The sequence below is a fragment of the Chaetodon trifascialis genome, chromosome 13 (assembly GCF_039877785.1).
Source record: "Chaetodon trifascialis isolate fChaTrf1 chromosome 13, fChaTrf1.hap1, whole genome shotgun sequence".
Lineage (NCBI taxonomy): Eukaryota > Metazoa > Chordata > Actinopteri > Chaetodontiformes > Chaetodontidae > Chaetodon > Chaetodon trifascialis.
This window is the reverse complement of record NC_092068.1, coordinates 11,371,423-11,388,171: the sequence shown is the minus strand read 5'-3', so window position 1 is coordinate 11,388,171 and position 16,749 is coordinate 11,371,423. Positions and strand designations below refer to the sequence as shown.

Below are 16,749 nucleotides of genomic sequence, written 5' to 3'. Positions count from 1 at the left end.
AGTCATAGAAAGACGAAGAAAATAAAGAGCTTTGAAACCACAGATTTAGCTCACTCTTCCTTCTGTCCCACTGGGAGAGTCAGGACTGTACAGACCAATCAGGACAGGCCTTCAGCACAAGCAGGCAAGTCCCATCAATCTTTTGTTGGTTTATCAGCTCCCATTATTGGGCTTTGAGGCAAGCTGTACACGCCTTTATGTGCAGACTCTCTAATGTATCATGATCAAATAGAGAGCTTTGTAGGCAAACGTTTCTGGCATTAGGAAGGGAGTGGGAGTGTTTTGCAACTCCGACGTAGTTGGTGACATGTGAGGGTGTGTTTGTGTGTCATAGGGCACAGTTAAAATAACAGCCACTTAGGTCTACAGTCTCCTTCTGAAGGTGCAGCTAAGACAAGAGACAGGGTCAGTTTAAACCAGGGGTTTACAAAGTCTGACGCTGTGGACCCCCCCAACCCCCCACCCCCCCACCCCGAAAAATCAGGACAAGCACGCCCCCTGCATGAAGGGATGAAGGGAGAGAGGCAGTGTTCCAGGAGTATAAGAACAATGGCGATGGGACTATTGATAGTGCAGCATGGACAATATTCTTATTAATGGTTTTGTCACACTTATTGTTCTTACTTCTATTTGGGGGAGTAAGTCTATACAGTCCATATCATTTTGGGGGAAGTAAACAGGAAGTATAATATTGTCATGAAGTCAGGATGTGAGCGACAACTTCAGCCCTGTATTTGCTAGCCTCTAGCTGTTCACAGTTTGACAAAGTGTCAACATTAAAAGTATGCTGAATTATCTATTAACACTTCCTCTTTGCAATCCAACCACGAGTATACAGACAGCTGTCACTGTATCACTTTGATACTGAAGAAAACATAAAAACATGATGATCCTCAGGCAAGTTCTGGAGTTCACCTCTTTTTTTTCCCGACAATTTCTAAACGCATTTATTGACATTTATCCCTGATGGGGATAATGATATCCTCGGGAAGTGTAACTCACACTGCATCTAAAAATACGAGTATTGTGTCTGTGTGTTAAGATGTGACTGAGTTATGACTCAGAGACGGAGTAAGGATTTTGACTCATATTGCAGCAATTCACCTCAATTCACCCGCAGAATCTTCCACTCATGTTACACACTCCCTTTCTCCGTTCCCTGCAGTGTCGGGGAGGCACGCCTTACACTTTGAAAACCTCTGATCTGAAAACTAGGAAAAGTAAAAGCGGGGCGGTATATGGGCCTATAAAAGAGGATGATTGTTGATTTGTTTGGAGTGAATATCTGAATCTCTGAGAGCATGGGCAACTAGAGCAAATACCGTTTCTATACTGCTCTATACTTCTTCGTCACATTATACAACTAAAAATAAGACAGGTTTTCAAACCACAAATGCAAACTAAATCCCTCTGTGAGTCTGACTTTGGGGCAATGACATACAAGGTTGGACTAGCAACTCCACACAGTTCATGGCCAATCAAAACAAATGGACGGTATGGCACAAACTCCTGCTGACCCATAAAAGGAGAGGGAGACACAGAAACAGATGCACCCTGACAGAAGTTAAAGGGAACTCGTGCTTCAGAATGAAGCAGTTTGTTTAAGGGCAAAAGGGTGTTGGGCAGTTCAGCGTGTCATTTAAATAGAGTGACAAACTGTTCTCATGGCTCTATTCGTAACACACCTGCCTGCTGGTGAAAACTCAAGACATTATTTTCAGTAACTGGCCATTTCCCAACTCCTCACCGCACTGATGCAAGCCTGTACATTGAGCTCTTAAAAACGGCTCATTCTGCTCTTGAACTACACCCACCTGCCAGAGATTGGACAATGCTTGATTGCACAAGTCAGTGTAGATTACTGACAAAATTCACTTTAGAAGAGAGAGGAAAGAGCAATAAACACTTGAACTGACTGAACAATGTTATTTTTCTACTGATCAATGTCTTCCCTGCCTTCAGGAGGAACATTAGACAGGCCTGATGCTTTCTCAGGCAAAAACTGAGATCCTTTTAACACAGACATGGTTTGGTGAGGACATGAGTCAGGGAACAGGTTCAAAGTGCCTGTCAAGTGTGAGTTGCTCAAGAGTTCAGTCACAACGCCACCTCTCCCTGCACTACCTTAATACTGCATCCTTATCAGCCGCAATCCTGACAATTTCTCCTTATTTTATTTCACATCTTTGCTGCTCCGTCTATCTTATCTCCAATTCATCCACCGATGTACCCTGCAATTTATTCTTGCGTACTATTACACACTGAGTAATATGAATTGGCTGGTTTCCAGCGAGGAACCAACAACTTGTTTTCCTCCTCATTTAGATTTCTCTCTTCATGCGTCAGCGTGACATTTGACAACTTCTCCACATTGCCGCAGCTCCCATCTGTAGGAGGCTGAGTTGCAGATGGGTCGAGAGGTCCATGCACGAATAGTGCTGCCGAGAATGGCTCTGTGTGTGCGTGCCTGTGTGTGTGCGTGCCTGTGTGTGTGCGTGCCTGTGTGTGTAGCCGTGACCCATCAGTCCTCGTGGGAAGCTGCAGCTAAACTGATGGATGCCAAGGAACGACAGAGGGAGGAGGGAGGAGCGGGGAGAGGAGGGAGCGCTGGCAAAGCCAAGTAGAAGACAAGTGCCTGTACTGCAGCAATGCAGGAGTGAGGGAGAGGGATGTCAATGAAATGAGGAAAGAAAAAAATAAGTGGCAAGAAAAGAAGTGCTGACTGAAAACAACGCAGCACACAAATGTCACCGGCGGGCGCGGCGGGCAGGGTTTGAGACGATGCGTACAAGGCTAACAAGTTTACACAACCTGATTTTCATTCTACTGGAGTTTCTGTACGTTTTGCTGATGTATCTTCCAGCTTGGACAATATCATCCTGAGACCTACCTATCACAGACAACAAGCCCTGGCAAAGCAAACAGTCCCTGCTGAGCCCCCGTGTCTCCTCCCTCCCCAGCCCTCTGAACAAACAGCTCTCCCTCTGGAGACTGCGTGGCAGGGAGAGGGACACTTGGGACTATCGACTAGCTCCTCAGTGCTGCTGTTTCAACCCGTTGTGAACGAGGCCTCGCTAGGACAACCCACTGCTGATGTTTTTACTTCCCAGCAGCGAAAGTAATGTATACATTTCCTCTGCTCTCATTCTCCGACCTTCCCCCAATGCCTCGCTGTGCGGCCTGCTGCAGTAAAATGTAAACACAGTACAAGGGAAACCTCTGCTCATTTTTCACCGTACAACCCCCCCCACCCTGTACAAACCCGTGCCTGCCTTCTCCATTTCATACAGCCCAATGACACATAAATGCGCATGCACCCACCAACACAAACAAAGCGCACTGAACATACACTCGCTCCGATGCACGTAACTGCACAAACACACACACGCACGGATGGAAAGAAGAGGAGGTGAGCTAATGCACTGCTATCCACAGCAGAAGGATTGCATGCACTCAAAGAACAAATATCCTGTTCTCATCATAAAATTTTTATCCCATGCAAGCTTGCTGGTGGGCAGAGCGCATTTCCTGGTGAAAAATATACACACTCAACCTTGAGCTGATCTTTTTAACATAATGCGTCTGCTTTATTGGATTCTAGCTGGACGTTACTCCCAGGAATACCAAGTGAAAGGACTTATGGTACAGCCAAGCCAAGTTGGAGAAGAGATGAAGGACAAAGTGGCAGCGCAGAGAAGTCCTTCAGCAGGATCTTATGACTGGACATCATGTTCTACTGGAAGGACAGTGATAAGACACCTTGAGTCAAGAATACTGCAAGTGTTGTACGAACCAAGTGAATTCTCACGTATGTACTGTATAAAGACATGCAGACATGCACGGGGACACGCACTTGAAGTTTACTCTTTATATTGAATTCAGCTGCGGGTCGGAGACACTCAATATCACATGATCATTTTCAGCAGTTGGAGTCATGTTGTCATGAGTTTCAAAGATCATTCTGACCTTGGGAAAAAACACAGAGGGCAAAACTCCACCCGCTGATGAAGATGATGTGACACGATCAAAAGCTCCAGAAGAGGCTCCTAAATTCACCTTGTCAATTGCTGCTTCCGAGGTCATGAACGGGCTATAAAACTCACTTTCGCAAGCACTGCAGATTCCAAGTGAGACCAACAATAACATGTAACATGTCGATATCATTGGTATAAACCACACAGACTACGCTGACTACGCAAAGCAACAGACATTAAAGTACTTTCAACGATTTGTTGCAACTCTGTTACTGCACCACAACCCTGCAGAAAAACAACAATGACACAAATGAAACTGGATTGCACCACAATGTGATCTAAACACAGCTGGCCATAATCAATCAGATTTATAACTGAGGAAGGAATTAATTTGGCATTGATGTCACGCTACCGCGCCCAGCAACACAATAACAGACTCATCTATTACAGAATTCTGTCAGATAACAAATTCTGATGTGAAAGCCCTCTGAGTACCAGACAGCGGAAAGTCAAATTTGCTGAAGTTAAAAAAAGAAAAATAAACTACTACCATGTGGGATTAATTACTATTTGCAGCACACACACAGCTAATAGGTTTCTGCCTCCCACACGCGGCAGTGCTGAGGTGAAACGACACGGTGGGACACTTTGGATAAGTTTGCTTTCACATCAAAGCCGCATGTCACAGAAACAGCTTGCTATCCACTATTGCATGGCACAAAGCATTTGCAAAACTTGCTGCCATTATAATCCAAATGCATACTTGTCAAAGTGTTGCTTTGCAAGCTGCATTAAGGTTTGATGGGAAACTGGCTTCATATGGCAGCACACAATGCTTCATGTCAACAACAGTGTGTCAAAGCAACGACACGACACGGTGCTGAGTTTGCTTTGAACGGTGGGATTTTTGAATACATTTGAATAGATTTCTCCTGGTAATGGCTTTATCAAAATGCTGCCGCCCAGTGACCTCATCAACCTTCAAAGGATTCTCCGCTAAATAGGCCTCTCATGCTAATCACTGGTAAACTGAAAATGATAGAAACAACAACAGATCACTCCCTGCAGCCAAAACGGGGACAAATGGCAAAGGATTATTTGGATTTGGATGACAGGAGTTTTAATAGTCACTATCAATCCAAAAATACATCTAGACTGAGGCTGCCAGCAGACAGCATTTTGAATTGTGGAGGTTTAGTTGAGTGTTATTTTTTCAGCCTTTAAAAGATCACATAGGAATAAGACTAACCGTTGCTACTGAAATTCTCAGGGTAGTCGGCAGATTCTTAATCCAGAGTGACGCAGGTTGCGCTGACGGCCAGCGTCCGGGTGGCCATTATTGATCAGATCTCGACAACAATCCGAAATCTTGGCCTCATAATGACACAACAACATTCAGACTGACCTTTCCAAATGACTTTAAAAACTCCAACAGGGTGATGAAGGTGTCAGAAAGTGCTGACAATGCTGCTCCACATCAATAAGACACACACACACACACACACACACACACACACACACACACACACACACACACACACACACACACACACACACACACACACACACACACACACACACTCACACACACACACACACACACCTGACCCCTAATGACTACGGCTTGCTCTAGAGGACGCACGGCACAGAAATCATTCAATGAATCTGATTATTTTCTGCTGCTTTACGATGCACACATACAAGCATGAAGGCGCACTAACCTGTGGAGACAGGGCAGTGGGAGGCTGGGTGAACAGTGTGGAGTGGGCTGATGACCGTAGGCCATGTGCTCTCCTGACAGTCTGACGGCTGAAAGGAGCAGACAGTACCTCCTGCTGAAGGAAAGACACAGACAGACAAAAATGTCAAGCTGGGGAACATCATCGCAAGCTCAAAGTGAGATAATCACAACCCAAATGGAAAAGCCTCACGCTATTTTCCAAACAGCCAGCGTCAGGAGCTACAGTACGTTACTATGAGCTAAAAAGAGGCTTAAAATAATGAGGCGTGAAAGTGCTGGTTTTATTTTTCTATTCCCGTCAGAGGCCGGGGCAATTTCCTTTTCGTGATTCCAAACTTCCTGTCCGTGCCGAGCCTCTGCTGCTGCGGCCGTCAATCACATGTGAAAGATCTGACCAGCCTGCAGCTGCTCCACACCTGACCCTGGATTAGCAGCATGCTATTTATTCACTATCCATGAATCAGGTCGCTTACAGGCTGACTGTTATCATAGGAAAAGCACAAAATACGGTTGCTTTGATATTTCTGGATGAGAACGTCTGTGGGCTTGTTTGGGGAAAAAGAGAAGCGATTTTCGACTCTGCGGGTGTGTGCGTGTGCGTGTGTGGGCAGGTGTATGACAGAGGGTCACGGTAGACTGGAATGACTAAAATACTTTCACCTTCAAGTTAGTGCGTGCACTCAGATGTTCCCTGCCTCCCAGCACTGAGGAAAGATAAGATGGAGATGAAAGTGGGATGCTCTTCCATTATAAACACTGAGAGCACCTTGACTGGACACATTTTCCAACAGCCCATTAACTTCTCATATTAGACCCATGTATGTAGACTTGTTCAGCCTCTGGGGGTGGTCTGACCACTGACACTTTTACAATACATGCTGCTTAGCACTTTTACCACTCCACAGAACTGCTCCTGGCAGTCTACAGTAAGCAATAACAACCAGAAAGGTCAGGCATGAAGATTACATTTTCAAAACCAGCCACCATGGAGGCAACGCTGTCAAAAATGAAAGCGTTACAACCAGATTTACTCAGATGCAAAACAAGATGAGTTAAGCAGAGTTTGAGAATAGGTGGAAGACGGCAGATGCAAACGATAAAATATGCAAATACATAATTTTCTGCACCTGCATTTAAAAAGGAATCATTTAGTTTGTCTGAGCAGATATGAGCTTTGACTTGTCTTTTCTTTGGCATACTGTGTATTTGTCAGCTGTTCATAATTGAGTCACACTGGGATTACATGTATGATGTAAAGGAATAGGCTGACATTTTCAGAAATACTCTTATTGCTTTCTTGCTGAGAGTTAGATGAGAGGATCGATAACACTCTCATGTCTGTATGCTGAATATGAAGCTGCAGCCATCAGACAGTTAGTTTAGCAAAGACTGGCAAGAGAGGAAACAGCTAATCTGGTTCTATCCAAAGCAAAAATAATCTGCCTAACAGCACTTCTGAATCTTGCTAATTTACATATTATATCTTGTGCAAAAGCATAAAAATACTGTTGTGATGTTCTGGAAGTTGTTTTTAAGTGTAAGCTGCTTTTCGGGATGGCGGTAAGACTCCCACACACATGAGGAGAACATGCAAACTCCACACAGAGAGGCCTCGCGCAGCTGGTGGATTCCAGCTGTGACGTGACAGGACTAACCACTAAGCCGCCATGCTGCCATTAAATGTAAGCTATACATTATTTAATCAATAGTAATCCTTAAAATAGCATGAGGCTGGCACGATACGCTCTGGGGTAGCAGTGATTGTCTAATGACATATCTGCTGTGTCCTTCCTGCTATCAGAGCTCCAGTCTATGAATGGACGTCTGCGTAATGTCTTCCCTCTCTACATGTTATTACACACACAATTACCTTTCCCTCTAATGACTGTCAGAATCTCTACATTACGTTTGTCAAGCAAAGACAGAGGTTGTGTTATGCCAGACTGAGTTTTTATCAGAATCATGAAGATACTGTATCTTTAAACGAGGAACACTTTGGTAAATTAGCTCTGTGGCTTCTCTCTGATAAATACTTTCCCTAGAAGACTAAAGTGTGCTTTAACTTTTTTTAATTTCATTTTTTCTTCTCAGCGTGCAGACGTGCAAAGGTTCAGGACGAGTCAAGCTCTCACGAGCCACCCTGGAGAGGCTCTGTGATAAGCAGCAATGAAGACATTTCTGTCCCTCCGGCTCTCAGTTTTTACAACTGCAAACAAGCAGAATTAATTCTTGAAACGACCATTGAGGGCAATGAAATGCACTTTCTATTGTTAATAATTGTCTCACATAGACTTTTTTAACACAAACTAGAGCTTTCAAAGACTTTCAAACACAATGTCCACACCATTAAGGCAATGGACTTTGGTGCTAAGATAGCATGTTGCAGTGGGGTTATTGCCTCTTCCTTATCAACTCATAGGAGTGGTCTGTGATCGAGACTCCAAGAGAGTCTGCTCAGGTCTGTTACTGTGGAGGAGGAACAGCATTTGTCAAATTGTTTGAGGCTGTTATGTGGGATATTTACTGAAGCTAGGTCCCTGCCAAGCAACCAAACTGACTCATTTTCATTCTGGCAGTGAACTCAAGCTGCAGCATTACAATCACAGACTATGGCTGTGTGGGTCAATAAGCTCCCGTTAAAAAAAAGAAAACCCTACAGGCTTTACTTATTGTGCAATAACTGTGAGCCTAAGGTGTACAAAATCAACATGGCAACATTAACACTGGAAAAAGAGAATTTTTGGACCAACTTAAGCAATTACCTCAATTGGTAACAAACACAAACGAATTTCAATCAATTTCAAAGCGATTGTGTTAACCTAACTTGTTAACCTGATTTGAAAACAATTCATTTGTGTGTTACAAACACACTGGAGCTGTCAATGAATATTCTGAATTTGAGTATATAATCAATTGTTAAAGAAACAAAACAAAACAGATTCAAATGTGAAAATTTGAATCTTGGAAAAAAGCAGAATTACTGCAGCCGCTCTTGCATGGGCCTACCAGAGTTTCTGTAATCAGGTTATTACCACGTTTTTATCTGGAAAATCTGTTGAAGTCTGACATATTTAAATCTCTTCGGTCTGTCCAGTGAAAATAATTCCTGAGCTACATGTGAAAACATGTCGGCTCTACAGGCTGTTTTTGCTGCTTCTCTGCTGTCCGCCCTCTCTCTCTCGCTGCATTTCAACCAGACCAGAGTTGGTGGTGATTGTTGGAACAGCGAAAGACGAACCAAGAAAGGTTTGACGAGTTTCATTTTGTTTCTGATGAATTCGAATGAGGAGTGTTTTATGATGATGAATTACTGTTTCTAGAAATGGAGTCTGGTGGCTTTGGTGAGAGCGATGTAGCAGCTCTTCCTGGTTAAGCGCAAAAACACCAAAAACATGGAAAAAAGGTCCATAATCAAATGATATTGGGATATTTCTTCCCATTTGTCCAGGATGAATGGGATGAAATCTTCCAGAGCATGTAAACCAGCACCTCTGCACACACTTTCATTGATTGAAAATGTAATGTAGGTCAAGCTGAAACACGCAAATAATTCAACATAGGACATTATTAATTTATTTTTTTTAATGTGTAGATCACAATTCAAGGATTCAAGCATTCAAGCATTCCCACAGGCATTGATATCATTAAAAAAGTGACAAATTCAAGATTTTCTGAAACTAAAAAGAAGAAAGAAGTTGTTGTGACCTCTCTGCATTACTGGCCTGCAGCCCGGGGAGGGGAGGTCCCGTCTATTTCTGTTGATTAGATTGCCACAGAGGACAACAGCTGCTCTCTCTAGATACCAACTACAACACACCCAGTAGGATCATACAGAATGTATACGCAGTCAAAAACACACTTTATTCTCCTGACACGAAAACACACCAGCTGCTTAAGCCCCGACTGACAATGCCTTTTCTTTGTGGATAAAACACAATAAACAACAAATAGGTGAGAAGACTTATTCTCTGCCTGCAAAGCAGCAACTCAAATGGAACAAAAAAAGGTAGCATCCCATAAGTTACCCAAGCAGCAGAAGAGTCCTTTTCAAGTATTCACTACTGACTGGAGTCAGACATACAGTATGTAGCTTTGAGTAACTAAAACAAGTGCTGGCTAATTAACCGGCAGCAATAATTAGCAATGTATGTATGTATGTATTCTTCTCTATTTTAATATATAATCAGTTAAGTATACAGCTATATTTTCACATGAACCAGTGTGACCGACCCCATGCTGCATAAGCCAAAGCGTAGGATGAAGGCCAAGTTAGAGAGTCGTCCCTGTCACTGCACCAAGTGTCAGTTTCCCATCAATTCAATCAATGAAAAAATCTGAGATGAGGGCGAAGATTCACAGACCTGGAACCAGGACAGCATGTCAACAAAGACAGAATCACTCAGTTTCGTGGTCGGGTACTTTTAAATCTGTTTCTAACCAATGTTTTAAAGTAAAACTGAACCCTCTAAACTCCATTAACATCAGGATAATGGAAAAAAGTGTGAATTCAGAGACAAGCAATGCACTTCAAAGCAAAGACTGTGAAATGTAAGTACAAACAGAATGCAATCATATGTCACAAACATTAGCAAATGATCACATTATGTTTTAATTGTACACTAACATTTTACAATCAGGATTGTAGAATAAGTGGCATTTCCCTCATTTTAGGTGAGATCAACGTATGTATGAAAAGTTGAGCCACATCATGTGTGACGCTTCCAGGCCTCACTCAGACAGGCTGAGCTTCCCTCATCACAGTGAGAAAATAAGCAGCGACTGGCTGCCACGTATTGATTTACCGATTGACTTATGGCATGGTGTGTTATGGCTTGCTGCTGCTCGGGGACCAATCTCCACCGATCACAGACACGTCAGACCTAAACTCTGCAGGGCTCGCAGTCTTCTCAGGTAACTCAAATCACACCAGCTCTTTATCTGTCATGCTTCACATGTTGTCAGTCTGCTGCTTTTGACACCTGAGCATCACCTGATCCGCAGCAGCAAATAGTGGGGTGTTTACATGAGCTCAGAGCCAGACCCCAGCATTCTGTCACCTCTGCACATTCCCCCGTGCCTGAACCCACATGATCCTCAGCAGCTTTCATTACTGGAAAAGACTCATCAGCAAGCAGCCACAAGACTCAGATGTCCCCTCATGCAACATATCTCACAGCTCAGATCAGCTAATGGTTAATCTTAGGTGTCACAGATGCTAAGTTAAGTGGGCCTCCATGCAAGAAAAGGCCTGTGGGTGCGCTCATCACGCTGTGTGCTTTCAGTGCTGTCTATCCAAGAGCCAATTAGCCATTTCATTTTTAAAATGATTCCCTACACAGTTGGTAATGTCTTGTATTCCCTTGACAGCTCAGCTGAGCGAAAATTCCCCCCAAATTTTATTCCAACATATAAAAGCACCAACTGAAGTCTTAAAATACAAGAGAGGGCAGAGAGTAGAAATGCTGAGCACCTGATAGCTACTTTATAAATGGCCAAAGATCCAAAAGCCCAAAAATCATGCATTAAATCAATTCAACACACTGCAGCACTTCAGTGGATCCAGAGGGAGAATTATGTATAAAAAGCAAAAAGAGAGCAATCCACGAATGCCTGGACCACAATCTTACAAAAAATGTCCTCATCAACACCAGCTCAATGCTTAAGCCTTGTCTAGTACACGGTGAAAACTGCTTTTGAGGTGAAATAATGAACACTGGTTCGCCATCAGCAGGGCTTTAACAAGCTTCTCGGTTATAGAAATAAAAAATAACATCACAGAGGGGTCAGGCAGGTGTCAGAACATGCTGTGTGTGTTGGTGTGTGTTGGTGTGTGTGTTTTCACACAGCAGATCACATCAGCCCAGCGGATGGGGGAAGCTGCTGAGAGATAATTAATAGCAGGCGATGTAATGCTGGTAATGCTATCTGCTCCCAGTTAGTTTACCAGTACGGCAGATGGTAAATGAGAGACATCCCATGGAGAGAGGAGTGTATTTAGATGCACAACGGCCATTTCTACCTACATCATATCCTCTTGTCCTCACGTGTTCAAATGCACACAGCTATTAAATATTGCATGTTGAGTAGTACATAGAGAGAGCGGCATGCAGAGGCCGTCGTCTGTGTGTACTGTGGTTTCTCTTTGAAGTCCTTTGGTCAGCAGGCAAAGCTACAACTTTTCAGCGACCCTGCACCAACATTTATTGTCAATCCAAGTGATTCACACTCTGGTCCTGCCATCTCTCTCCGTTCCCTTATCTTGCTCTCTCAGTTCGTCTTCCCACCTTGCTCATTCACCCTCTCTGCATCTCTGTCACTAGCAGGAGAGAGGCAGTCGGCCCCAGGGAGGTGGGGGGGTGGAGAGTGGAGAGGGAGAAAGTGGGGAGGCTGCAGGCAATCACTGTCCACCGAGAGGAGAGATGAAGAGAGGGAGATGGAGAAGAGGGAGAGGAGAGTTAAATGAAATCGCAAACACATTAAGCCCTGTTACCCAGTGCCTGCACATATAGGGTGAAGAGGGGTGGAGGGCTGTCCACTGGAAGCCGGACTGATCCAGATGCAAAGGGTTCCCCTGGATGTTCCCTGATGATATGCAGAAATATAAAGACAGAAGCTCTAAGATAGACACAATCACGCCCTGTAAGTGAAGAGGATGTGAAGGACTCGTCACATTCACAGTGAATCCAAACATCGACCTCGCCTCTCAAGGACGTGTGTGTGTATATGTGGATGTGTGTGGTTGTTTCTGCAGAGCTGGACAAAGGTATTACTGTGGCCACGCTGCAGGGTTTCTGCGAACCAATAAAAAGCAGAGACAGGGGGAGTGGGCTGAATGGTCAGCGTCATCACCATTTATCACCCGAGAAACATGAACACCCTCACGTATACGTGACGCAACCATGCGCTACCTCCTCTGCCCTTTATCCACCGTTCATGTGGGATACACACAGATACGCAAAACGGGGTCATGAAGGCGGGGTGCTCGGAGAGTGGGGTTGACAGCCTGGTGTCTCCTGCTGCAGCAGAGATGAATGGGCGGGCTGAAAACTGTGACGAAGGCTGCTGGAAGACGGCAGTGAAGCAGCTTCATCCCCAGGTGTCTCGGGGACTGTACAAGAACAGACAAAGAAACAAAAGCGGGGGAGACTATAGGACAGAATGGGAAGGCTGTGCAGGCAGCACGAAGGCTGATACACACGAGAAAAAAGTCCAACATCTACCATGAAAATATTTTCCTGATTTATGGCCCCAGGTGTTCCCCAAATAAAGCTTAGGAGGGCAGAGAGAGCAACGCCATAACATTGCTGGTATTGTTGGAAAGCGGGACTGGCCTGGAAATGTCAGAACAAACACTGCTTACTTTATCACACTTTTAAAGATCTCGCTCTTCCAGCTAGCTTTTAAAGGAAGGACTCAAGGTCCTGTAAACAAGGCTGAATATGGATAAGTAAGGAAGGACAAAAAGGATTTAGGACTGCGGTGACAAGGGTCGAGCCAGTGGGTGGAGGGGAAACCAAAAGTGCTGTTTGAATGCTGCTTGCTGCTTTATTTCATACAAAAGACACATATTGTACATAAAGCGATAAAGCTGATGATCAGCAGCACAGCGTAGCAGCGTGGGCGTGAGGGGAGGAAGCACAGGCTCATGAGAGAGAGAGAGAGAGAGAGAGAGAGAGAGAGAGAGAGAGAGAGAGAGAGAGAGAGAGAAAGAGAGAGAGAGAGAGCATCATCAACATCAGAGAGGGGAGGAGGGACTGTGCAAGAGTGTGTGTCCCTGTGTGTGTAATCATAATAAATAAAGCACTCACTCATTGCAACTGCGAAAGCTGTAAATAGCAAGAAACACCTACCCGCACAACTCTGTAAGGAAAGCTGTATTAAATCATAATACTGGAACAGAAAAGGGCACATTTTCAATCTTTAAAATGTAGCAGTCAATACCAACAGGCACTGTTTGCACAATTAGGTATAACATCGAGTAATACAGCCAAAAGTTGTATATATTAAAAGAAAATATGACTTATACTCACTACTGGCAGGTTCCCAAACTAAGTGGGCCGAATTCTACACAGCCAGCAGAAAAAGCTACGAGGGTCTTTTAAAGTAGTTGCTTACAAGAGTCAGCTGCTACATGGCAAGCGCACAAGACCTGCACGCTGTGTGTCTGCAGGTGAGTGTCACACAACCATCAGCCCAGCATGCAGCTCAGCTTTGACGACAAGTTCAGCCTGCATCGAAACTCTAGTCAACCACATCCATCACAGTTTTATGGGTCGTTTGTCTGCGGTGAAACTTGCACATCACGCTAACGCATACAAACATAACCAGTCGAATTTAGTTAAAGGCAGTGTTTGGTGAGAATCTGAAGGTGTCTGTGAAATACACTGAGCCGGCTGCATCAGCTGTGAAATTCAAAACGCAGGGTCACAAATATAGTATCAAGGCATGTGGGTGACATGACCTGCAATGCTAACAGCACATGTTGAACTGCTTACACAACCCAGCAACCCTTTTAAATAAGAATCACATTTACATTGCAAAGATTTAACTGGTTTACTTTGGCTACAGGATTACCCACCACTTCTACCCACACCACTTGACTGAAGGGTTTGTCCTCTCACCCACAGTATATCCTACTTAAAGCAGCTTGTTAACACACCTGAGCATGTATCATTTCCAATGCACCCACACAGCAGGGAGTAACTGTGCTGACCTGCAACACTAAGGCCCAGAATAAGAGCAACTGTGCGCTAGATGTTATTCGTGCAACCTCAACACTTTCTGCCGCTCCATCAAAAGTTTTCCATCAGCTACCCACTGCAAGGCATTTATTGTGAAGCAGCTTCTGGAAGTAATGACGTAGTCACCAAGGGTGCTGACTCGGGGTGAGCAATATGGCCCTAAAATAACATTAAGATATTTTAGCGCATTTCTGTGCTGGTGGTATTCTTGACGATATCACAGAACAGAATTAGCCAAAGCTTTGGCAATGTTATGCTGAGTCAATGCAGTTTGTCTGCTTGGTTTAGAGCTCAGAATAGCTGTTGAGCTCCACTCTGGGGATTTTTGGCTCTCCTCGTACTCAGTCAGGCTCACGCTTGAGGTGGTGAAAAAGGTTTCTTGTACTGCCCCCTTTTGTAGCTGCTGTTCTTCTTCTTCCTCTTGCACTTCTCACATATTACTGTGTTTTTTTTGTACATCTGATCTTTTGAAACCAAACCACTTCCACTCTCGTGTAGTGGTTCCCTCTTTGAAACTTCTCCACTACAGAGCCAGTAGTAATGTTACTGTTGCTTTCCGCCATGCTTGCTGTTGCTGTGTGTGACGGTACAATGTCATCATGGCAGTAAGTTGGAATATTTCCATTATCACTATGTGAATTTTTTTTTATCATATTATTGTGAGCGATATGATACAGCGCACCCCTGGTGCTGACTAACCACAGGTCCTGACCACGGCTGCCAGTGACACGGTACAGGTTTCATAGTCCAATCAAAACTCTCTCCCATTTTGTCCATTTTTTTTGTCAACAGCAGCAGCTCCACCGGACTCCAGGAGGCACAGTATTGGTTATTCTGATCAATGAATTCCAGTCTGTTTGTATGAGGCTGTGTGAGGGGGACAGATTGCTGAACTTAACATACTCCAACACTCCCACTTCCTTAGACATGCAAAATGAATTTTGGTGTGTAGGAAGATGTCAGCTGAACACAAGGTTAGGAGAGTCATGAACTACATGGAAATAAAGCACCAGACTGCATAAATGAGACTTCATGCATTTTTTCCCCCTGTGGGTTTTTGTGACTATTATAAAATAAGATAAAAATTGAGCAGCAGCAACTCTCTCCAAATTATATTTGGCAAAATGATTTATTTTCAATTTTGCATTCAGAGGAAGTATAAATTTGAAGGAAAGCCTTATAGGCACTTCAATAATTCAAGACTGGGCTGAAAACTGCCCGAGCATCGTAGTGTTACATCTACTCCAATGAGGCGACTGAATGGAAGGAAGTGAGGAGTGCGGCAGCCCAACAGCCGAGTTGTGAAGAAGGCTTTCTACTGAGTACATGTCTGCACAGAGAAATGTTGTACTGTATGCTGCTAGATGAGATATGTCACGACTGGAGTAGTCATTTTTACATCAGAGGCAGAGAGCAGGAAACAATGAGATGGACAACCTTCAATTCTCTGTTGGAAAAGGGACATTTTAAAAGTGTTACCCAGGCAACAGCAGCGCCCGGACTCTTGAAAAGCTCCAGTAGCCTGTTTGCTTCCCCTAGCCTCTGTTAGTCACACGCATGTGCACATTGTGGCCTTGACTTTTGCAAGGAGACTTTCTCACATCTTCCTAATGCCGGTGTGAAATACCTGGATTTACAAGACAGCTCAATACGTTGTAACTTTAGAAAGGCTGCCTAAGGCTGAAGACAAAAAACTTCAATTGTATTGCTATTACCTACCGAAAAAGGAGACACTCATAACCTCCGCTTCAACTCCCACATTCTCCCCCTCTCGCCTCTCCATACCTGCTTTCTTCTCCCTCCACCCCTTTGCCTTCCCCTCCAGTTCATGACCAGGATAGGATTTCCCCAGGGTTCACCTCAGGACCCTGGTCGGTAAAAGCTCAGTTGCAGGTACATTACTGATCCGCTCTGATGCTAAGCTCAGCTCATCTGCCTCCTCACTGCCCAACTATTTTCCCTGGGAAAACCACAGCCAGGTAACTGTCAGGCTGAGTGACAAGCATTTGATCTTCATGCAGCGGCTGTTAGGAAGCATAACTCGCAACCTTTCTCTGACAAGCAGGTAACTGTCTTCTCCCGGCATATAACTGGGAAGTTGTGGGGCCTTGCTGCTGATAAGCAAAGCACCACAGAGGAGACAAAAATAACAGGATCAGAGAGATGTGTATCAAATGAGTTTTTCCAGAGTGGAAACACAGAACCTTTTTTATTCTAATGCCTCAGGAATGAAGAACAGCCCCACCCACCCTTTGATCGATACCCCGGAGACAGCGGTTACACTCGGTTACAC

At 44.3% G+C, this 16,749-nt stretch overlaps 1 protein-coding gene across 1 annotated transcript in view; it reads right to left on the bottom strand.

Moving 5' to 3' along the window:
* mcu (mitochondrial calcium uniporter) overlaps positions 1-16,749 on the bottom strand; it is a 57,035-nt gene that overhangs the window by 26,725 nt on the left and 13,561 nt on the right. The window contains exon 2 of the mRNA XM_070976942.1: positions 5,696-5,809. Within this exon, the coding sequence (XP_070833043.1) occupies positions 5,696-5,809 (114 nt within the window). The remainder of the gene's footprint in view (positions 1-5,695; positions 5,810-16,749) is intronic.